Raw genomic sequence first — 23,587 nt, 5'->3', positions numbered from 1 at the left:
AGTCTGCCGTCTGCTAACACCCACTAGGACAGATTCAAGTGGATCATCATGTTGGTCTGTAGAAGTATAACAAAATTTGAGTCCAATGGCATCTTTAAGACAAATGAAGATTTAATCAAGGAATGAGCTTTCAGAGAGAAAAGGAACCCTGCTCCCCTATGTGATAATTAATCTAGGCCTCTCAACTATTCATCACAGAAGAATCTTTCCATTTTAGCAATCTGGTGTAGAACGAACTAAGCACATATCAGCATTTACCGCTGAAATGTTTCTTAGCTCCAAATGATCTCATCTGGATGGCTCAGTTTGTATTTTACATAAGCAAAATTCATTGGCTATGTAGTTTGAGAATGTTTTATCAAAACATCACTGCTACACACAGGAAGAAATTCTATGGAAACTAATGAAGTAACCTCATGGTCCAAATGCAGAAACAATCCACACAGATCTTGGGCATAGTTTAGGAATTAAAATAAGATGTAATATGATCGAAATAAGATGTAATATGATCGAAGATTTATCTTAGCATCCTCTACTACAACAGGGGTAGTCAACCTGTGGTCCTCCAGATGTTCATACAAATGCTGACAGGGGCTCATGGGAATTGTAGTTCATGAACATCTGGAGGACCACATGTTGACTACCCCTGCTCTACAATTCAACACTTCTTCAGTTATGTACTGCAGCTATTTCAAACAGCTAAACAGCTTCGGATGGCTTCCAATTAAATAGGGCAGTATCAAATTAATACAATAGAACCAGAAGCAGAAAATATTCAATGTCCTATTACGGAGAATCTCTATGACTTCAACACTATTTACATACAACCACACATCATTAATTCTTACATGATGTGTGTTGTTATTTAATCTTATTTAAATTTACAACGGCATTTTAAACTGTGAACTAGGAAGACTACTGGATTTGTTATTTTAAGGGACAGAGTCAAAATAAGCCCTTCCCCCTACACATACAAGATAAATGAAAGGCAAGAACACAAAATAATTATTTAGTCTCAATTAAACTATCACACCAAGGATATCAAAGAAACCATCATCTGCTTTTTCGTTATATAAAGCATCTAATAATTCAGACCCAAAAGCAAAAAAAATCTGAGGGACAGGAGAATGCTATAGGATGACAGAGCAAATTTAATGTCAGAGTTAATGAACAGACAACATGACATCTTAATTCAGAGAAACATTATATCTCTCTTGCAGAATAATTTTTCTCCAGAGAGAAAAGGCTGATTTTGTACTAACACTGCACTAAATTTTTTTTACTGCTAGATGCTGTAATTGTTCTGTCACTTCTGAAGAACTATTGGATCTTTACCCTACAAGCAGTTAGATTGTTTGACCCTGTGCATCCACCTCTGGTTTGAGACTGTGCTCAAAGGAGGATCAGACTTTCAAATGGAAGGGAGAAGAAGAGGGGCTAGTTTTTAATACCCTGCTTTTCACTACCTGAAGGAGTCCCAAAGTGGCTTTCAAACACCTTTCCCTTCCTCTTCCCACAGTAGACACCCTTGTGAGGTAGGTGTGGATGACAGCTCTAAGGGAACTATTCTGCAAGAACCATTCTAAGAGAACTGTGATGGGCCCAAGGTCACCCAGCTGGACTCATTGTAGGACTGGGGATTCAAACGTGGTTCTCCAGAATAGAGTCTGCTACTCTTAACCTTTACATCACGCTCGCAGAATCTGCAGCAAGTAACTTCATAGGACAAAGAGGTTCCCATAGGGCACTGGAAAGATTGTCAGTCACAAAATATTGCTATAGATCTTATGCTATTATCACAAAACTGTTTTGAAACTGTAGGAACCAGCACTGGGACATCCATTCAATAACATATATATACTTTGCTGCATTCTTACTCTCATTGCTATTGTCTGTGACTGAGGAAGTGTTTGCTGGGGGGGGTTTGCACAGGTTAGTGAATGAAAATCTGTTCATTGAAGCATGTGAGCTCTTATTCCTAGCCATGTTAGCAGCATCTGTCTCACCTGTAGTACACCTGTAGATCTAAGTTATTCAGAATTATAAAACTTTGGGACTGCAGTAAGGGCTGGTAGATTGTAGTCTACCAGAAATTTACCTATAGCCCATTGCTAGGAGTCATGGACTAGAGGCTGAAGACTCCATGGAATAAGCAGCTGGGCACCAAACAGAAGCCATCTTCATGGAGCCCCAAGACTCTGAGTCAGCCCACCTACCCTGAGATACAGCCCTGGCTTCTGACTTGGATCCTAAAACTTCCACCCCAGGTCCTGCTGCTGATCCAGAAGTGTCTCCCCAACTAACGACTCAAACCCTGAACCACTACAGGCCCCCTGTAGTACTTGCTGTCAGATGCAGCACCTTTAAGCACTAGTAGCCTGCTCCTGTAGGAGTGATCTGTATCTCTACCTCCTTGAAAGGAGTATTAAAAAAACCCAAATATACTAGAAAAGATGGCAAATTCAGTTTCACAGACAAGAAAGCAGCAAATCACCCTAATAAAGTACCCCTAAGTCTGTATATGCGCAGTCAATCTAGTCTACATATTATTCAAATGCATTCAGAAAAACTCAGAGCCAATTTAAAATTGCTTATCATTATTTGCAATAATTATTTGTACACCACAGGTGTTTAATGGGTTCTGAGAACTGCTTTGGTAACACAACAGTAACCCTTACTACTAAACTTTATAATCTTTGCCATGTTGAAGAAGAAGAAGAAGAAGAGTTGGTTCTTATATGCCGCTTTTCCCTACCCGAAGGAGGCTCAAAGCGGCTTACAGTCGCCTTCCCATTCCTCTCCCCACAACAGACACCCTGTGGGGTGGGTGAGGCTGAGAGAGCACTGATATCACTGCTCGGTCAGAACAGTTTTATCAGTGCCGTGGCTAGCCCAAGCTCACCCAGCTGGCTGCATGTGGGGGAGTGCAGAATCGAACCCGGCATGCCAGATTACAAGTCCGCACTCCTAACCACTACACCAAACTGGCTCTACTTTGCTACTTTGCTATCAAAAAACTGTCCCTATATGAAAATGAGAATGCAATCACGGGTGTTACCCAGATCCTCACAACAAAGAGAACCACCTGCTGTCATAGAAATACTGCATCGTAATCAAAGAATTTAGAGTGCTTTCTTTTTTATTATAACATCTCACAATTCAAATACAACTGAAAAGTCTTAAAGAACTTGAAAGACAAAAACAAAAAACTGTCCCCTCCTCCACCATTTTGGTCTTATGGAAATAACAGCCTAAAACTCCTATTCCCTTACAATTCAACATGTGATAGACTAGGAAAGAAGAAAAAAATACCATTCATAATTCAATGTTTTAATCTTTAATGCAATGTTTTAATCTTAAACGCAAGCACTTAAAACTTTGACTTTAATACCAACTAAAAATTGTTAGTTCTTTTGTATGAGTAGTTGAATATAAAAAAACCCTGTGAACCAGGTGAAGAGTGTGTGGGGACAAAGAATTAGGTGACTTGCTACAAAAACATTAGAAATGATGTCCAGAAAAGGATACTAAAACAAGCCCACAATAAACTAGCAAGACTATTGCTGGAGAGAAAAATGATCCAATATCCCACAAAAGTCCCTTTACTAGCAAATCTGTTTCAAGGTAGAATAGTGCAGCTCCATTGCAGATGACAGACTAATTAAAATGGCGTCCTTTGCCCCTTTGGGGACTCTGGGAATTTAACTTACTATAAAGAATCCGAGCTGTTCAAGATCATGGTTAGCTGAGCAAACTCCCTTGTTTCTTTGATCGCTTTTACTGCATAGCCTCTGAGACCACTAGAAGCTTGGATTTTATGTTATCTAGGTGACATTTCAATACAGTGCCTCTCTGGAGAGATGACAACGTTTCAGATTAAATGTTCAGATCATCTACTGCCTAAACAAAAAAATGCAATTCTAATCTTTTGCAAGTCAATGAATCTCCCAGGAATTCAGATTTTAAAAAATCTAACACACTGCATGTAGCCCATGAATGTCTATTTTCAAAAAACCAATTTTCAACAAGCTAGTACACTGAAAATTGTCTACATTACTCATGATGGATCCATCATTCCCCAGAGAAAGCAGAAATCACTGTGGTTTGACCTACTTGAAGAAACTAACTTACCTTTGCATGGGACAAGTCAAAACTGGATTATTTGCAATGCAATTAAATGAAGCTGACAGAAGCCTGATAGCAGAAGGCTAATAGATAAGCGTCACGCCGAACCCATCAGTACTAGATTTCATATGTCCTGATGGGTACACTGCAAGCTTTCAACCACTTCCCTGATCCCCCCCCCTCCCCAACGTATTATGCAGGTCTCAAATTGAGGAAATATTAAACATCATCCTAGAAACACGTACTACTAGCGATTTGGGGTCAGTACACCTCTTCTCCACATGCAGCCAGCTGGGTGACATTGGGCTTGTCAAAGTACTGATAAAGCTGTCCTGACCAAGCAGTAATATCAGGGCTTTCTCAGACTCACAGGGTGTCTCTTATGAGGAGAGGAAAGGGAAGATGATTGTAAGCTGCTTTGAGACTCCTGGTAAAGAAAAGTGGCATCTTCTTGATGGACTGCTTCCTCGCATATTGGCTACCCTACCAGATCTACTTTCCAAGCAGTGATGATTTTCCAGGAAAACAATTAGCTGGAAGAACTCCCAGTACCATAAATAGAATGTGTTCTGATTTAGCACATTCATTTTGACTTCTATTTAGTAAATAACATTTTAGAAGTGTGCCATGTCTAATAGCAGCAAATAATTTATAGCCAAGCCTCAGGAACAAGCGGAATAGACACATATTGAGCTGCATTCCTGCACTGGTTATGAAGAGCCTTTTCCCAACATCCAAGCCCCTCCCTTCCCTGTGAAGAAGAAGAAGGAGAAGAAGGAGAAGGAGGAGAAGAAGAAGAGTTGGTTCTTATATGCCACTTTTCCCTACCCGAAGGAGGCTCAAAGCGGCTTACAGTCGCCTTCCCATTCCTCTCCCCACAACAGACACCCTGCCAGATTAGAAGTCTGCACTCCTAACCACTACACCAAACTGGCTCTCTACTACATAACTAATCAATCTTAAAAAATGAAAGCTTTACCCACAGAAAAATAAAGCACTGGAAATCTTTCCATCCCACATCTGTTCCAGATCCTGATCTTTGTGACCCCTCCTGCCAGGCAAACGGTGACCAGGGTCAGGTGCTTTCAGTGGTCCTCCCCTATAGTATCCCAATACCAGGTTCACCAGATAGCTTATTGCCTTTCCAAAGCCATTCCACACAATGTATTTTTCCCCAGGCTTTTGACTGAGGAGCTCCATCTTTTTACTGATATTTTTATTGGATGTTTCTAACCTGAGGATTGTTTTACATTTATTATTTTAGGTTGCTGAATTTTGTTTTTTATAGTTTTATTATTGATCGAGACTTATTATGTTGCTGTTTATATTATTTAATTGTATTATTTCTACTTGACCATTGTCATGAACATCTCTATAGTTTTCTAAATAAAATAAATCCATTTATACACCAAGTGGCTGCAAAACTATAAAGTTAATCCAGCTCTGGATAGGACCTCCCTTTTGGCTTGATTGTAGGCCATCTGTGGTTTTTTTTGTCATGGCTTCCTCACAATATTCACAAACCACAGATGCCTCTGCAGAGATAAACTGCATTCAGCCTTTCAGGAACTTTCCTCAATAGGAAATGGAAATCTTAATTTAAATCATTCCTAACAATCATAAATGCAGGAGGCCAGTTTAAAGGAAAAACAGAACAAAATGTGATGCACTTAAGCCTCGTGATTAAATCATGATGAGTTTAAGGGCAGAGTTCCTGCTTAGCCTGCTTATTAAATGGCACTTGCATAACCAATGATTAAAATGTGATGCTCATGGTCTCTATGCATTGTTTTTTCTCAATATATGTGAACAAGGATTAAAGCTCATCATGGTGCATAAATTGAGATCTCAATTAACCAAGAGTAATTTCCTAAACAACCAAGAAACTGCCACTTTTAATCTCACACCAGAAATTTCATGTGCGGTATCAAAGAGGAAGTATAACATGTCCTCCAGCTGGGTTCATGCAGATTACAGTATGTTATGCCTTTCTTCCCCAACACATCATGTACATTAACTGTACTTTCTCCATACCCTGCACATTTATAGCTCCTGCCAACAGTCTGTGGGAAGCTGAAAGAGCCATTTACCCATCAACTGAAAGACATAAATCTTTCCTTCTCTATACATCGCTGACATTTAACAGGATAGTTAGAATTCTTTGCTTGCTTTAATATAATTCCACCCTAGACTTCACTGTGCCTGTTTCTTTAGAAAGACTTGTTAATTCAACTATAAGATGTTACCCTGGAAAACAAATCCTACATCATATCAGTAAGTGACACCAGCTGGAACTTCAGGGTTGGGTGTCTTCAATATACTGATGACACCCACGGCTGTATTTTATCAACTAAGCTTCTAGGTGTAATTCTCTCTGTCCTAAACCAATGGTCAGACATACAGTCTGGGAACTGTTGAGATCCTGGGAGTTATACTAGATCCAGCATTACTATAAGAAAAACAAGTTATTATAGCTGCAAAAATCCATTTTTTTCCCAGCTTCAATTAACCCTAAAGATGGTCTTCTATTCTGACCACAAGGATACAATATATGGTTAACTCAAGGCTAGGCTATTATAACACACTTTACGTGGGTCTGCCCTTTAACTGAAACTAGTGCAGAATACCCAGTTACTACTGGGTACTAGGTGGAACATGCAAGTCACACCCAATCTGCAGTCACTCCACTGATTACTGATTGGTTACTGGGTTCATAAAGCACTGGCTATCACTTACTGGCCTTTGATTGCAAAACTGCCTCTCTTGCTATGCTGCAACACAAAGCCTTCTGAAGGTGCCACTCTGAAACCAGTTATGACCAACGACTGCCCACTCATACACTTTTTCGGTCATGGCTCATACTTTGTGGAACAACCTGCCTAAGGAAGACAGGAATGCTTCTGCATGTTTATTGTTATATGTATAAAACAGGAAGGCATTTTTATAAAGGGAATAGAACTGTTGTATAATGGAACAGTTTATAAAGCCACTTTAATAAGGAAACAGGATTGTAGTCTGTTGCAATACTTAGCATATGCATCACTTTCCTTTTATTTCATTGTTTTCTACCTTTATAACCTACTGCCTATATTATGGTTTGTCATGCCATAGACAGGTTTTTCTTTGTCTGCACTAGTTTTCAATTCTGTAATGCTAGTTCTATTGCATTGTTTATTGGAAGCTTTATACTGTCTATCAAATTGTTCTTTATATTGTCATCATTTGCCTTGAGTCTTAATGAGAGACGTAGGTTATAAATGAAGTAAATAAATACATTTTATTTACAGCGTGAGGTACTTCCCTCCTTACTGCTTGCCCCCCTTGTGGCCCTTGAGGAGGCAAACTATGCATATGGTGCCAAGCATTCTGTATGTGGCATATCTTTTTAAGCATCACTTGTGTGACATAAATGAAAGGGAATGTAGCCCTAGGGGAAATAAGCACACAGAAAGTGTTTCAGTTGACATACAGTGCGATCCTAAACAGATTTACACACTTTTAAACCTTACTGCAGTTAAAGGACTTAGAAGGGTGCAACTCTGTTTACAAGTACACTGGTTGATGACTTTCACCTTCAGCTTTTCAAATAAAAGTACATTGTCTTGTGATAAATTCTTCCCTACTTGATAAAAATCACAAGTCACACATCTGGAAAACCTCTCAAAAATAAATAACACGTTAGAAAGTTTTACATAGTATTCGTATATAAATCATGTTAAACTTACCGTAAATGTTAAACAAAAAAACATGCAATGTGTACAGTTAAAAGACCTAGTCCTAGATACTAAAAAACTAAAACTGAAATAAAAACACGGAGGCCAAACTAGCTAAAATAAAGGAGTGCTATGACCTTGTTTTAAAAAGAGGGAGAAAATGAATGGAATGACTGCTGGCCATTAAAGATTTCCATAAGGAAGAAGCGATAAAAAGAAAGAGATGCAAATGAAGATGCAAATCTGAGGAAAAAATATTGAGCATGCCAAGGAGTGAAGAATTAGAAAAATTCTAAGAGTTATGGGGAAGAAAACCGAGAAATCAGAGCTGGAATCTATCCAGAAGCTAAGGAACTAACACATCAAGTCATAAGTAATACAACTCAATCCTAAACATGCTTTCCACTAGTAAGCCCCATTGAATAGAGTTCAGTAGGAATCTTAACAGACCTGCTTAAAATGGCATTGAGCATCTTACAGGAAAGACAACCAGTGAAATCAGCCGCCCCCACCCAACTTTCTTCTGCAGTCTGACTTCAAGTCTAAAGAATCTGGCACTGGGAAGGGGGAGCTGGTTTTTAAAAATTGAGGCCATCAGGGATATTTACATGGGAGAATAAGTAAGGGAGATGATATAGAAATCTACTTGAATTAAACTAGAAGGAATTAAGAAACAGGATGCAGCATTTTGCTGTTACATGGGCAAGTAATAATTGAGCTATTTGAGTCAAGAGGAACCAAGTTGTTAAAGCATTAGGCCTAGAATAGGAACAACTCGGATTTAAATGTAGACTAAGCCACTACATCGTCTCTTTCCAAGCTCCTGAAACATCAGGATTCTGAAATAAGGCAATGCCATTCCTTGTTTCTGCTGCCTGTTAGAATGACTTTTTTCCTAACCCACAGTTCATGTGAAGCTGCAAAATACTGAATCAGACCCCTTGTTCATCAAAGTCAGTACCACCAACTCAGACTAGCTATGGCTGTCTACAGTCTCAGGCATCACCTATATCCAAAGCCTTAACTGGAGATGCTGGGAAAGGAACCCTGGGAGCAAGGGCTCTACCACTGAGCCACACCCCTTCCCTTGCTGTCTGAACAAAGATCAAGGAAAACCACAAAAAAAGTATGTAAAATTTCTTACCTTAGAACCTGCTAGCACATCACAAAGCATTTTTGTTCCTTCTCCAATGCCAACCACTGTTAAGAAGAGAAACAAGACTGTAAGAACAGGTGCTCTGCCACATTCCATACCCACTACCACTTGCTGCTTTCCATCACACTATCAGGAATGTTATTTCCCAGATACACAGTCCAAGGACGATTCCTGCAAACAAAACTGGCTGATTAAGAATTATAAAAGCACTGCCTTAAATAAAAAGGACTGTGCTGTGTTCAGTCTTTGAGGGAGCTGACAAACAAGCAATACAGAAAACCTCATTTCAATGACTTTAATTCTATGTTGGGGCCTTTTGCAAGCACCTGCACAGAATTAGCAAACACAGTTAACCCCCTCACATGGTCCTCTTGGATAAAGTCGTAGAATGGTTCATTAGTCGTGAAGAAAAGCCAATCACTTTAACTAATGCACCATTTAAAAGCTTATTAGCATTCAACAGTAACTGAATGAACACAGCAGCAAATGATACTAAGGAAATTAATATACCACTTACTGGGCCATGGCAGAGAGGGGAACTATAACCGAGAAGCCAAAAATAGTCTTGAAAAGAACAATTATCGCCATGTTTCTTAGCAAGCAAGACAATGGTGGAGTATTAATAATTTTAATGGCTTCAAATTGTAAGGCAACTCAAGATTTCTTATAACAGCTTTATAAGTCTTAGTGAAGCTGAGGAAGAACACTAACATGTAGTTCTAACAGCGTTAAGAAAGAAGCCTGGTACTTCTTTCTTAACACTCATCCAGCAAGACAAGGCAAGATACAAAAGCAGCATTCCAACGGATGTAAGCCAGCCATACTATATCACCATGAGCTTTTATTAAGACACTGAATTCCCAGCCTTAAGTTGTAGTGATGGCCCCTAGCTCAAATAGCTTCAAAAGAAGACTATTTGCAAGGCTGGTTAAATGGAAACGGATCTATGGAACACCAGTTGCTGGAGCCAACAGGAGGGGAGGGCTATCACGTGATGTGCAATATCCAGCCTGAAAAAGAATACCGGTTAACATAAAAGCTTACTGACTTCCCTAGTTACAGTGTTTTAGTTGGCTCCTAACCTATTATATGCAGACTTTGGATTTTTTTCTATGGATCAATATGGCAATTTGGCATCTTATGGTATTTCTCATTATGCTGAGAGGATATCAAATTCCTGGAAGCTATGACTTTAGATATATTAAAATCATTTTGCATTCATTCTGTTGTTGACTACTGGCACTCTTAAATTTTTAATAAGTAAGTTTCTCATTTTATACATTACTTAGGGACAAACTAGATATGACCAACATGAAGGTGGGTTATTTTTAAGTTGTTTTAAAATGCTGCAAAAGCCTGCAGCTTGGCAAGTTCACAGGGTCTTGCTACCCATGCCTTACGAAGTGCCAGAACAACAGCATCCACATGGATGTTTCACCACTTGAAGATGTATTGGAGGGGCAAGGGTGTCATGCTGCAGGCACATTACAGTCGTCTGAAGCTCAACCCTTCAAAGATGGAGGGCCAGTCACTGGGCAGGAATGGTCCAAGCGAGGAAGCACGCCAACCCCACCCTGGATGGAGTGCAACTATCAGTAGCTCACTTCACCAGGAATCTCAGTGTGATTCTTGATGCCTCTCTTTCCATGGAAGCACAGTCACAAGAGTAGCACGGCAGGCCTTCTACCACCTGCACCAGGTCAAGCTTCCAGCGCCCTACTTGGTGCCAGAACATCTAGCCACAGTGATTCATGCAATGGTCATCTCGAGACTGGACTTCTGTAACTTGCTGTATGCAGGCCTCCCCTTAACCTTGATCCGGAAACTGCAACTGGTCCAGAATACCACCAAGGTGGTCCCACATCTAGCCTGCCCAACTTCATTGGCTCCCAGTAGAATTTCAGATCAGGCTTAAGGTTCTGATAATCACCTTCAAGGCCATATGCGGTCTGGGCCCAGTGTATCTTGGAGATCGCCTCTCTACCTATACTTCCCAAAGAATGTTACGTTCAGCCACCACCAACAGGTTGAGGACGCCTGGCTTCTTAGAAGTATGATAGGCCTGAACCAGGGTCAGAGCCTTCTTGGTCCTGGCCCCCACCTGGTGGTACGTGCTCACTGAAGAGATCAGGGCCCTTCCTTAACTTCCACATTTCTGAAGGGCTTGTATAAGGTATCTCCTCCTCCAGACTTTCGACTGAGGCTAAAAGACCTAACACCATTCAGCTGGCCCCCTGGACATCACAGACATCCTCCACATCCTGAACCCAATTGCTCTCCCTCCCACAGGTTGTTTGAAAAGTTCTATTGCATTGTTAATTGTTATGTTATTGTTTATCAATACTGATTCTTAGCCTTATTGTTATGATTATTGTTATTATGGTTCTAATGTACTCCCCCATGTTTTATGTAAACCGCCATGAGCCTTACCGGAGGGTGGTATAGAAATATAATAAATAAATAAATAAATAAATAAATAAATAAATAAATAAATAAATAAATAAATAAATAAATAAAATGAAACTTAGGCAGATGAGGCCAGGCAGATAGAAAACCTGTACCCCCAAAAGACTAAAGCACCTTGGCCCATTATGCACGAAAGGGAAGGTCCACATTCGGGGTGGAATGGCGTTGCCTAAAATCACCGATAACGCATGGCGCCGGCTACAACCGGCCGCAGATTTGGTGCATGCCGCCGTAAAAGCTTCGTTAGCGAAACGCAGAAGCGGAGCTTCCGGGCGACCGGGGCGCAACCAGAAGCGGCGCCGGGGTCGCCACGTGCATAATTGGTTACTCTGGATTTTGCCGCTGTTGCGTCCCTTCCATAAGCGGTTTGCTTTGCGTCTTCCCTCTCCACATTTTCCATGTGACCCTAAATCGCCGTTTCGGCGGCCATGCATAATAGACCCTTGTATAACACCTTTTGACATGCAAATCCTGAAATTTCAACATCATGAAGCATGGCAGGGAGTACACAATAAACTGAGCTTCTTTTGTCGACAGATGTTAATTTTAGCTTGTGCCATAATTGGGAGTGGGGTACGGTATCAAAAACCATCTTCAGATCCATTAAGGCAACAGCAGAGATCTGTCAACTCTTGATTGTATATTTATTAATAAATGTAATGTCAGAAGTTGCTCATCCTTAAAATCTGTCAACAAGGCCCTGCCCAGAGTATCCATCCAAAACTGGCACCCATTAGTAACAAGGTCTGTCCAGAAACCACTCTAATACTGTGGTGTATTCTATACCAGAGGAATGCTTCGCCACATCCCATACTCCGTTTTAACAGCAAATAAAACAATTTCTTTTCTGTTGGACTTCTAGAATATTGCGCTGACTAAACAGTTTAATTCTTCTCTGGAATTTAAATCAGGGCAGTGTATCTATCCTGAATAGATCTTAAATCTTGGTTTCAGATCAACTGTGTTGTACACATTTTAAAACAAAACAGTATGAAAGTATTGTAATGTAATTAGTTATTTGTACACATTATTAGTACACATTACCTAGTACTCCAGTAGCAGCTTTATCTAGAATCCCACCATGTCCAATCTTTAGATTGTGTTTTCTTGTATTTCTATTACGCTTTGGCAAACCAGCTTCTGAAAAAATAAAATCCGAAAGGATAAGAAGCTTCATAACATTGCATACAAACACACACACTAAATGTACACAGATTTGTTATTCATATTAGAAATTACTGATATGGCATAACTAATTCAATAGAAACTCTTTAATCTCAAGGAAAATTGTGAATTACAATAACAGAAATTATCACACAAACATAATAGCTCACCTAGAGCCATTTTTCATTTCTAGAATTGGATAGCATCAGATAATTAATCATTTTAATGTTTAGCACTGGGTTTCATTATGTTCCTCGGCTATGTACAAGAAACATCAAATTGCCTTATTTGTTCCAGTAATAAAGCTGTAACTGTCAGCACTTGCAGAATTCCTCCAATGTTGTCAGCAGCACACAGCAATGATACAATATATTCCCTACGTTTAATTACATATAATGGCTGGGATCCAGTAAATGCAATGCATAACTTGAGTCCCCCTGCCTTCTATGGAAGGCAAGAAACATAATATTTCAAGTTGTTCAACAAATAGCAATGAGACACCCTGGTTATATTTGCTCACTCAGCCACTGGATCATGGGCAAATGGCCCTAGAAGAATGACTTGAGTGTTGGGCATAGGGATAAGAAAGCCACTGTAAACTGCCTTGAATGGTAATAGTGGGGAAGAAATCTATAATCTATCAGTATAATAAATAAGCACATTGTCTTCTAAACTGAACTCTGAAGCTTATCACTCTACTTTTCCTACTTTCTGAACTTTTGTTAGGTATGTTTCTTGGGATAAATACAAGCATAATAAAGCAAAACTGAGTCTGGCCAGGCTCGTGTGTTGAAGGTTGAATAAAATTTTATGCTGAACAACTTTTAGGGAAGCATTCTTACATTTTTACTATGCTACTCTGAAATTGCACCAGGCCTAAGTGAACATTCACTTAGCACTATCACTGCAATCAATGGGACTACTAGAGTTTGTACTTTGTTGAATGGACTACATTTTCGCTGGAGTGATCGGATTGAACCTCCTGAGAAAAAAATTTACAAAGCAACTTGGCATCGTCAGAGATGAAAATTCCAGCAACAAAATATAAAACAGCCATGTACATGACATTCCTTGATCTTGTGAAAGTGCCCTATTTTGGTGAAGAGTAACTCAAACCTTTCCGGCAACTCAGTTATAAAACTGGATATGTGTTTAAGGTGCAGTTTGAGGGGTGTTTAAGGTGTACTTAGTTTTCATTGGTAAAACAAACACTGCCTTGTTAACTTTTTTAATTTGTATCTGAGGACACATCTAGGGCTAGGTTCTCATTTTTCACTTAACACAGTAGTTCTGGAAGTAGGTCACAGATGGAGCACGAGAAAAAAGAGGGAAAATTGAGAGTCAAGTCTCCAAAGACTCAAATAGTATATTTCAGTTTGCTTCTGTGCTGTTTATAACATGCAAATAGATCATATTGTTTATAACATGCAAATAATCCTGTTCAGGATTAAATGATGTGAGGTTCCTGTTTTTTAAACTGGGGAGAGGGAAAGTGATGTGGTGTTACTTTGTGACTCCCAGAGAGTACACTAAATTAAGTATGGGTTGCACATCAAGAAGTTGAGAAGCACCCAGAACCACTGTAAAATAAAATACCTAGGCACAAGCTCTGAAAACTCAAGGGCATTGAAGTTTCAACTTCTGGTGAAGCAAATTAGCAGAAGTTGTAGCAAGAAACAGCAACAGACTGGGACATTAAAAGGGCTCGGGGTTGTTTTGGTTTTTTTCTAAGGAACATCACTAAGGACAGGGTCGTCTACCTGTGGTCCTCCAGATGTCCTCCACAGGTTGACTACCCCTGCCTAAGGACACCATTGTGACTCTCACTAAATACTCACATGCAGTTCTCTCCAGCGCAAACCTAAAATATTTGACATGGTTCTCCTTCTCTTCATTTGTCCTCACACCAATCATGCAAGATAGGTTAGTCTGTGAGTGCCTGACTGGTCAAATGCCATCCAACAATTTCCCAGGACAGAGTGAGGACTTCATTCATTGCAATACATGCATTGATAATGAAAGCCACTGTAAATTTAGGGCAGCCTTTGGAAGAGAGCTAGTGGCTGAAAACTAGGCATCTCCTTTGGTTATGTGACTCTTGTACTTTACAGCTCTTACTTTGGAGCTTTTATTGGCTGCTGTACTTATTTTATGTGTTAAGAACTGGTGTGTGTGAAAACCAGACCTTTGAAGAAGGCCTTATAAGGGCCAAAATGCATCAGCCTATTGGTTCCCATAGTGCATAGCATACTGGTTTGCAATAGCCTATGGGCAGGACACATGTTTTTAATTCCTAGTTTTTTTTAATTGTGCACAATAAAAGTAATATAATTTTAACAGCAATACATTCAACCTTCGTTGGTCCTATTACCAGTAGGTTTTTTTGTTCCTGTTCCAGTTCTCTCCCCCTCCCCTTTTTTTGGGAGGGGTTTTTGTCTCCCCAACACTAGCCTGAACCCGTATGAGACTTCCCTCAAGGGCAGCTTCAGTTTGGGTGTGTCTTACTCCACCCTCCGGCGTCCCCAACTGCCAAATCTCTCTCCTCCTCTCGCCCCCTTAAATGGTACCTGCCAGTAGCTTCGCCTTAAGGTGGTTCAGCACATCTGCTGAAGTGCGCCCTTTGGGTTTATACACAGCGAACAGCCCGCTAAGAGACAACAGTTTAGCAGCGACCATTTTATTCCCGGGGCGTCCCGCGACGGTCCTCCCCCCGCCCCAGCCACGATGAGCGGCGCGAGGGGAATGCACGGCAGTCCTGCAGAGACGTCTTCTCTGGCGAGAGCTCCTCCGAAGCAGCGCTGGCTCCCGAGAGCGGATGCTGGAAGAACTACGGCCAGCCTTTTTCAGGTGCCCCTGACCTAATTTCACTGTGGAAGAAGGGCCGTGTTTTCTAACCACGCGGCCCCACTGGAGCGGCAACCACGCCGAGGGAGAAGAGACGGCTGCTCCGGATAGAAAGCCGCAATGGATTCTGGAAGCTGCAGTCCTGGCGTTTATCCCGTCGGGAAAGGCTTTGTGGGAGTTGTAGTTCATCGGCTCCTATTGGCCTCTTCCGCGGCGCTGTCACCACGATAGGGCGGCTCGAAAACGTGAGCGGGGAGAGAGAACGATGAGTAATCCTTGGGCTTGGTCGAGATGCTGGAAAGAGCTGGGCTTTTCGTTTTAAAAATCCTTCCATCTAAAAAGGTCTGTGATGTTTAAAAAGTGGAAAGCCTTTGACAGAACATTTAAAAAAGTGGATTTGATCGAAGCACTGAAATGAACCTGGGAAAACAGGCGTCAAAGCGGGGTTCCGTTTTGTAATCTTAAATCATATTAACTGTGGGCAGAAATCTAAATGCACTGGTTGCACTCCCAGTGAGAACTGTGTCGCGCTTATTTCCTGCATTCAAGACGACTTCCATCTCAGCCAGTGAGAAAATCCAAATGATTTCCAATTTGCCCTTATAATAGCAGTGCATCAGCTTTTATATCGATATGCTAATTACTGTCTCAAGCAAACGTAAATCACCTTTTAGTTATGCAGTCTCTACATGGGGGTCTTCTACATAAAATTCATTCATCACGCTATAGCCAGAATGCAAATCTTTGGCCTGCCCATTTCTCAAAGGATAGCTTCTTGGTATGTTGCCAACTTCCCACAATCTGATTCACCTTGTCTTGCATGTTTCCCACCGACTTCCATGATAGTTAAAATTTTGGCCACCATCAAGCTGATGTGGCCTTTGTTGAGTTCTGCCTAGCAGAGAATAATGATTTATAGTCTCATAACATACTAAATAATACTTTCTGTTATGTGTGCTGATTTTAGTCAACCTAAACTGCATCTAAAATTACCGTAAACTGAAATGCATTAAAAAATGCTTTACTCTGGCTCATCAGACTGGTGACCTTTACAGTCCTCCCTATAGTACATCAAAAGTTCGTTAAACCTTTCATGGTTAAGGATCATTAATCAGTGGTCTGGAACTAGATGTGAGTAGTATAGTATCCAAGTTTGCAGATCACACCAAATTATTCAGGATGGCAAAAACCAAGGCTGACTGTGAAGAGCTCTAATTTTGTAATGCCCCTGTACAGATCTGTGGTAAGGCCTCACTTGGAATACTGTGCACAGTTCTGGTCCCTGTATCTCAAAAAGGAAATAGAGCTGGGGGGAAAGTACAGAGGAGGGGTGTTAAGGATGTTGAAGGGGTCGGCACACCACTCTTATAATAAATATTGATTGATTGAAAGACTGCAGAGAAAATTTTCTTCCTTTCAAAAAATACTATAACTTGTAAAGTAATAGTATTCTCCTTGCTTTTACTATTTCAGGATCCAAAATATTTAATAAGTATAATTCTGTTTTAAGTTTCAAGTCAAGCTTTGTTATTTTCCGAGTATATTGATGGATCTGTACCCAAGATTTTTTTGCCTCTGGACATGTCCACCAAAGGTGCTAAAAGTACCATCAACCAATTTACATTTCCAACATTTTGTTCAACCATTTTTGTATATTTTAGCCAATAATACCGGAGTCAAATAACATCTATACAGCATTTTGTAGTAATTTTCCCTTATGTTAGTTGCTAATGTAAATTTTATATCTCTTATACCTCTGGTTTGGGAAAGCAGGAATACATCAAACATTTAAAAATCATTGTATAAGGCGGGCACTTTAGAACTTGGTCTAAATATAAGAACCAATTGTGGCCAAAAATTCCATATTGGGTGTCGCCACATGAGGCATTATATGGTAGGGAAAATGGCACTCAGAAGAGTATCTAAAATATAAAGATCTGTTAGATTACTCTGAACAGCAAATAAAATTTAAACAGGGGGAAGACATAACAGTAGCAAGTGGTACCTGCAATTGGTTTCTATATAGACAATTATATGACAATTTAAAACTGATAGACAGATTTATCAGTTTGAAAATTTAAAAAATGAGGCTGATCTTTGTATATATGAACAAAAAGAGAAATTAATTGCAAAGATCTACAATATGTTACTAAAAAAAGACACTAAGAAGGAAGTGATAAAAGAATCAATGATTCGCTGGGCACAAAATATAGGGCACACTATTAAGCTTCAGCAATGGGAGATGGTATGGAAAAAATACTAGAACTTGAGGGCAATGAAACCGAGGGTCAGTAGGTTCAAGTTGGACAAAAGAAAACACTACTTTACACAGTGAATTATTAAAATGTGGAATTCACTTCCAGATGATGCAATGATGGCTACATGTCAGCTTTCAAAGTGGATTAGATAGATTCATGAAGGATAAGCCTGTCGAAGGCTACTAGCCATGGTGACTGAGGGAAACCCCCATTTAAACCTCTATATCTCAGAGCCAAGAGGCAGCATCAGTGAAGGCCTGGCCTGGTGTTGGGCATCCAAATGAACTGGTTTGCCACTGTGTGAGACAGGATGCTGGGCACGATGGACTATTGGTCTGATCCAGCAGGACTCTTCTTAAGAAAACTGCGAGGTGGGGGGTGGGGAGAGAGAAATATCTTGTAATTGAGCCTGGATTCTTGAGAATGTTTGCATTTTATGAGCAACTTGTTTCTCTGAATATTGCATTTATATGCAGTTATTTATCCATAACTTATATTTCTTGGTCATTCTAGACATGCACATGCTTCACACACTATCGCCCAGCAGAATGTTTGTACAGACAATATATCACTCTGAGCACAGAGGTACCGCTACTTTCTGACAGGCTGACTTGGAAAGCAGTTGCTTCTCCTTTTCTGTTAGCCATCATTTTGATTGCGGTTGCACTTCTGCTGCATGACTGAAAAGAATTATATGACACTGACCAGTTGTTTAGTCTATTAATCTTAACTGCTTCAGAGTCCTTTCAAGGCAAATACCTGAAACATACTTCTCTTTAGTCATTCATTTCCTTCAACTGGGGCACAAAATGCACCCCTCAAGGTCATAGAGTTCTTTTCCAGAAGTAGCCCTAAGGGTTGGAAGATTAGGTAATCATGATGAAGGAAATCTGTTAACCATGATGGCTGCTGTAAGACATTGTCAGGATCTAAGACTCTGAGAAAGCTCTGAGCAAGTATGCTTCTTGATATTAATTCAGCATCTTGCCTTAATATTGGAAGTTGCAAGCCCAAAGCAACCCACATCCTAAAGCAAGCAAAAGTGCCCTTTCTTCCCCAGCAAATGAATGCTTATGAAACCTGGCATGATGAAAGAGTTAAGCTGCAGAAGTGGAGACAAGAAGTGTCATGTGTGACAAAGGAAGCAAGATCAAATGGGAAATGTTTAGTGGTACTGAATATAGGACGGCAAGAGTGCAGTCTTAAGCAGAGGTGAACCTTTCTCAATGCATTGAACTCCGTAGGCTGAGAAGGCTATAATTCTGTTTAGGATTGCATTGCAGACAAGATACATTTATTTTATTAATTCATTCATTTGATAAACAATGTGACAATGAAACTATTAGCATAGTTTGGCTAACGATATTTTTGTTTTCTTTGAAATAAGGTAAAGGTATCCCCTGTGCAAGCACCGGGTCATGCCTGACCCTTGGGTTGATGCCCTCCAGAATTTTCATGGCAGACTCAATACGGGGTGGTTTGCCAGTGCCTTCCCCAGTAATTACCGTTTACCCCCCAGCAAGCTGGGTACTCATTTTACCGGAAGAATGGAAGGCTGAGTCAACCTTGAGCCAGCTGCTGGGATCGAACTCCCAGCCTCCTGATCAGAGCTTCAAACAGCATGTCACTGCCTTACCACTCTGTGCCACAAGAGGCTCTTTTTCTTTGAAATAGCCAAGGGCTAAGTGACATGCAAGGTGTTGAACTTCTTTTTCCCTACAGCACTTTTAAGTTTGTTGCCCTCATTAAGTAGATGATTTATTTATCGTATGGTGAGTGTAGTGTAGCCGGGTGATCCAAGGGTTGTCAGGCAGCTGGGCAAGCGCTGTTTGGCGATGACTTGCCATCACCTGGTTCTGTGTCATGACCCCTAGTGTTCCTTGCAGGAACTACTGCCCAACTCTTTGGAGGTCTCCCATCCAACCTCAGCCAGGGTTGGCCCTGATTACCTTTTGAGATCTGACAGGATTAGGGTGGCCTGAGCTATCCAGGTCAGAACTTCATAAAGGAGAGCAAAACTTCTGCAGGAAATATGCAGTCAAAACTAAGAGTTGGGTACAGTTTTTTACTGTCTTCACAGCTTCTGCCATAAGTATTTTTATTTTGCCAATGAGAACTGAGACTGTGATGATGACTTAGCGAGGTCATCCATTGATAGCCTAGCCAAATGGCTTGTGTCTTTTACCTACTGAATCTCCTTGAGGGCTGCAGCTCCATATCTGCTTTGCACATAGAAGGTTCAGGTTTAATCCTGGACCTTTAGATTAAATTCAATTTAAAGAATTAGCTAGGATATGAAAGGGCCTCCCTAAGAGACCCTGTTGAGCAGCTACGAGTCCGAGTACAATATGCTACTGACTCTTGACAGGACAATGGTCTAAATCAGGGGTAGTCAAACTGCGGCCCTCCAGATGTCTGTGGACTACAATTCCCATGAGTATTTGCTGGCAGGGGCTCATGGGAATTGTAGTCCACGGATATCTGGAGGGCCGCAGTTTGACTGCCCCTGGTCTAAATGAGCAGAAGCAGTTTCATTTGTAGATGGACTAAATTTGACACTTTTGTGCAGCCTTTCTCAACTGCACAATCATGCAGAATATGGTTGGGAAGCCTCTCCCCTTCCCACCGACTCTAGAACCATCATTGGGCATTGGAGGGTGGGTTAGACATGACCATATATTTTTAAAATTAACTCCCACCCTTCCAGGGCTGTCAAGAAACCGCAGGGTTTGACGAAACCATGGCTGAGAAAGCCTGCTTTAGCAGTTGGAGTACACACAAAATTAGATTAGTTTTCCTTTGGGGCTGCATTTTTCACAACTTGGAACATACTCAGACTGGCAAGTATACCACACGGGTTTCCTACCCTTGCACAGCAACATGGCAGAATGTGTGTTGTAGTAAGCTGCCATTCCATCCCTGTTTACATGACTGCAGTATGGAATTGTGCCTTACATCTAGATGTTTCTGTAGCATGTTATTTCGTTTCTACCCATTGAGAATCTGGCTGGTAAAGTCATTTGGCAGCATTACTCAATATTTCATATTTGTCTTTTACATGCTAAGAAACTTCATTACATATTAAATAAGCTGGCCTTATTTTTAGTCAGTCATTCTGCTCAGGATGTATGGGGGCACTGAAGAAGGAATAGCGGTACACGTTTGTCTCTCTACTGGCAGTCTTTGGAATTTAGTCTTCTCTAAAGTGTTGCTAAATGGGCCGCAGCTGCAGAAGGAAATTACTCAGAATTGCTGTTTATTTACTGAAGACATGTTAATGGAAATCTGTGAGTGCGCATTAATGTTAAGTGACTCATTTTTGTATGGCTTCAGCTTCATTTCCCATTCCATATGGAATGGATAATGGCAGAGGGAAAGGTTTGGTATTCTAATTCCATGCAGGGAAAAAAAAGTAGTACCAAGTCTTTGAATGTTCCTAACGTCAGGTTACCCAAGCAAAAGATCTTCCTATTAGTCCCATTTTACAAACTTGGACAAGAAATTGATACATAATTATTTTTTGCCCGTTGTCCTAAGGCCTACCAGCTTCTTTGATGAAGGACAAGATTGCATCCCATGAAGTGCTGAAATGCAACTGCAGTTTTCTAGGTGTGCTGTACAAGCCAGTGCCAAAATGAGGGGTCTTACTAAAATGGATTGTATCCATTGTTGGCCTGATTCCAGGTAAAGTGAAACAGAGACAGAAGTTTCATACAGTACATTTCATTCTGTTAATGGTAGGTGGGAAGCCAGAATGACCAGTATGTGGAACGGATGGTGGGCAAAAAATAAAAAAGATATAGAACTAAATGGCTTTTTGGAGATGTATTGCAGAAAAAGAAATAATAGAGATGAATATTGACCACTAATCCACACTGATGTATGCTAACACACTAACATAATCATGAAGTGTGCTCTTCTGTATATTTATTACTTACAAGGTGAGATGAGATCTCATGTGTGTCATTTCATAATAAAGGATTTGCAAGAACTAGGGTTTGGTCTGCAAAAACTTCATAGATAGCTGTATTATATGGTCAACAGAACTTTCAGTAAAGCATTCATTAAAACAAAATCTTGGAATTCTACATTGATTATCCTTGACCTGGATAGCCCAGAGCTAGGGCAGTCTCATCAGATCTTGGAAGGTAAACAGGGGCAGAAGCAGGCAAACCACCTCTGAATGTCTCTTGCCTTGAAAACTCTACAGGGTTGCCAAGTCAGCCATGACTTGACAGAACTTTCTACCATCACTGATTATCTATTAATGTGTCAGTAGCTACATAGTTTCAGAAATGCAAATAGGCTTACTTGTACCGACTCTGTGTTGATGTCTTAGTTTGAATTTCAACAGTTTGTTTCTTTAATGGTAAAAGTTTGCAGCTTCCGTGTTAGATAGGCATGTTTTAAAAACAGTACTCATCTTGATTACCATTCTTCTGTTCCAGGGCAGCATTCTAGCACTGGAAATTGGGCATCTGGGTTGAACAATGGTGAATCCTGTAGTACTGTATGTAAAAACACCAGTTACAATCCATTTGAAATGTTTGAGAAAGTTGTGTTTATGAGATTTGTGGTGTAATCCTATGTGGAATTACTCTCATTTAAGCCCGCATATTTAGGAGATGTATTTATTTCAGAGATTTCTATTCCACTTCTTCAGGGTCCTGCTTGAAGCAGCTTCCAATTAATGAATTAGCACTATTAAAACACTAAGCCATTCAAATAAGCTATGGGATATTGAAGACAGCATAAAACAGTTTAAGGAACAGCATAAACCTCACACCATTGATTTCAGTGGGTTGCAGCTCAATTGATTTTTCATAGGATTGCACTGTAGAGATGTACAAACAGCAGCCAAATCTAATTGATGGTGTTTCTGATGTTGTCTCCAAGCCAGCGTGTTTTCTGGAAGGTCCTTACGGTACTTTGCTTCTGAACAGAAGCACATCCATTATTCCTAAATCTAATGCAGTCTACTTTATCTCTCTCAGTGCTCCTTAGTGAAACATTCATGAGATGCTCATGCACAGCCATTGAATTTGTCTGATTAGTCCATTCATGTTTAATAAGCTTGATGGTTATACTCTTGCCTAACAACAGGTATTGGATAGTGTTGTATTTCATAGACAGAATGCTCCTGAATTTAGATCTGAAACAATAGCTGAGGACAATTTGGCACTAGATTGATATAAAAAAAAAACTCTGAATGTAATTTGTGCAGTTGTTGCCATTTCCCCCTACAAATAAAAATTTAGCTGATTACTCCAGTTTCCTTCTTTTGGTAAATAAAGAGTGATCCCACAGAGGTGGCCTGTCATTCACCACAGAGAAAAATAAAGCCTATGTTGAATTTACATTCAATGACCATGGTGGGCTCCTGAATAAGACAGTTTATTCCAGCAAAGCTTTGGTGAGCTTCCTCTGATTATGCAAGATTCATCCGGCTCATATAAGATTAAATTAGATTAAATTGTGATGGTTTTTAAGATACCATGGGCCCTTTTCTACAACAGACTAACATAACAATGTCTTTAGAATTTGAGATTCCTTGCAGATGTCTTTGATCCAGAGATGCAAGGAGACCATAGTGAAGATCACTTGCTGAAGGATTCAGAAGAAGCCAGAATGGGACAGGGCATGGCCATTTCAAGTAAATTCATAATACCAGAACATAAAGTTAGGTATGCCCTAGGACTGTACTTAACTTCAAGGCAAAGCTTTTTCTTAATTGGTTTGAGGAAACTCCCTGATAAATAGGAGTCTTATGGCACCTTGACTGAATTGTATTTTAGCATAACCTTTAATGAATCAAAGCTCACTTCATCAAATGTACAAAGTGCACAGCTATTTTGCATGTG

At 40.3% G+C, this 23,587-nt stretch overlaps 1 protein-coding gene across 2 annotated transcripts in view; it reads right to left on the bottom strand.

The window, feature by feature from the left end:
• TRUB1 (TruB pseudouridine synthase family member 1) overlaps positions 1-15,672 on the bottom strand; it is a 35,382-nt gene extending 19,710 nt beyond the window's left edge. For both annotated transcript variants that reach the window (XM_077349868.1, XM_077349869.1), the window contains exons 1-3: positions 15,192-15,672; positions 12,505-12,600; positions 8,983-9,038 (exon numbers count right to left, since the gene is read on the bottom strand). In XM_077349868.1, coding sequence (XP_077205983.1) covers positions 8,983-9,038; positions 12,505-12,600; positions 15,192-15,657 — 618 coding nt within the window. In that variant the 5' untranslated portion in view covers positions 15,658-15,672. The remainder of the gene's footprint in view (positions 1-8,982; positions 9,039-12,504; positions 12,601-15,191) is intronic.
• Positions 15,673-23,587: the final 7,915 nt, after the last annotated feature.

Source organism: Paroedura picta, chromosome 8 (assembly GCF_049243985.1).
Source record: "Paroedura picta isolate Pp20150507F chromosome 8, Ppicta_v3.0, whole genome shotgun sequence".
Lineage (NCBI taxonomy): Eukaryota > Metazoa > Chordata > Lepidosauria > Squamata > Gekkonidae > Paroedura > Paroedura picta.
This window is presented reverse-complemented; position numbering and strand designations above follow the sequence as displayed.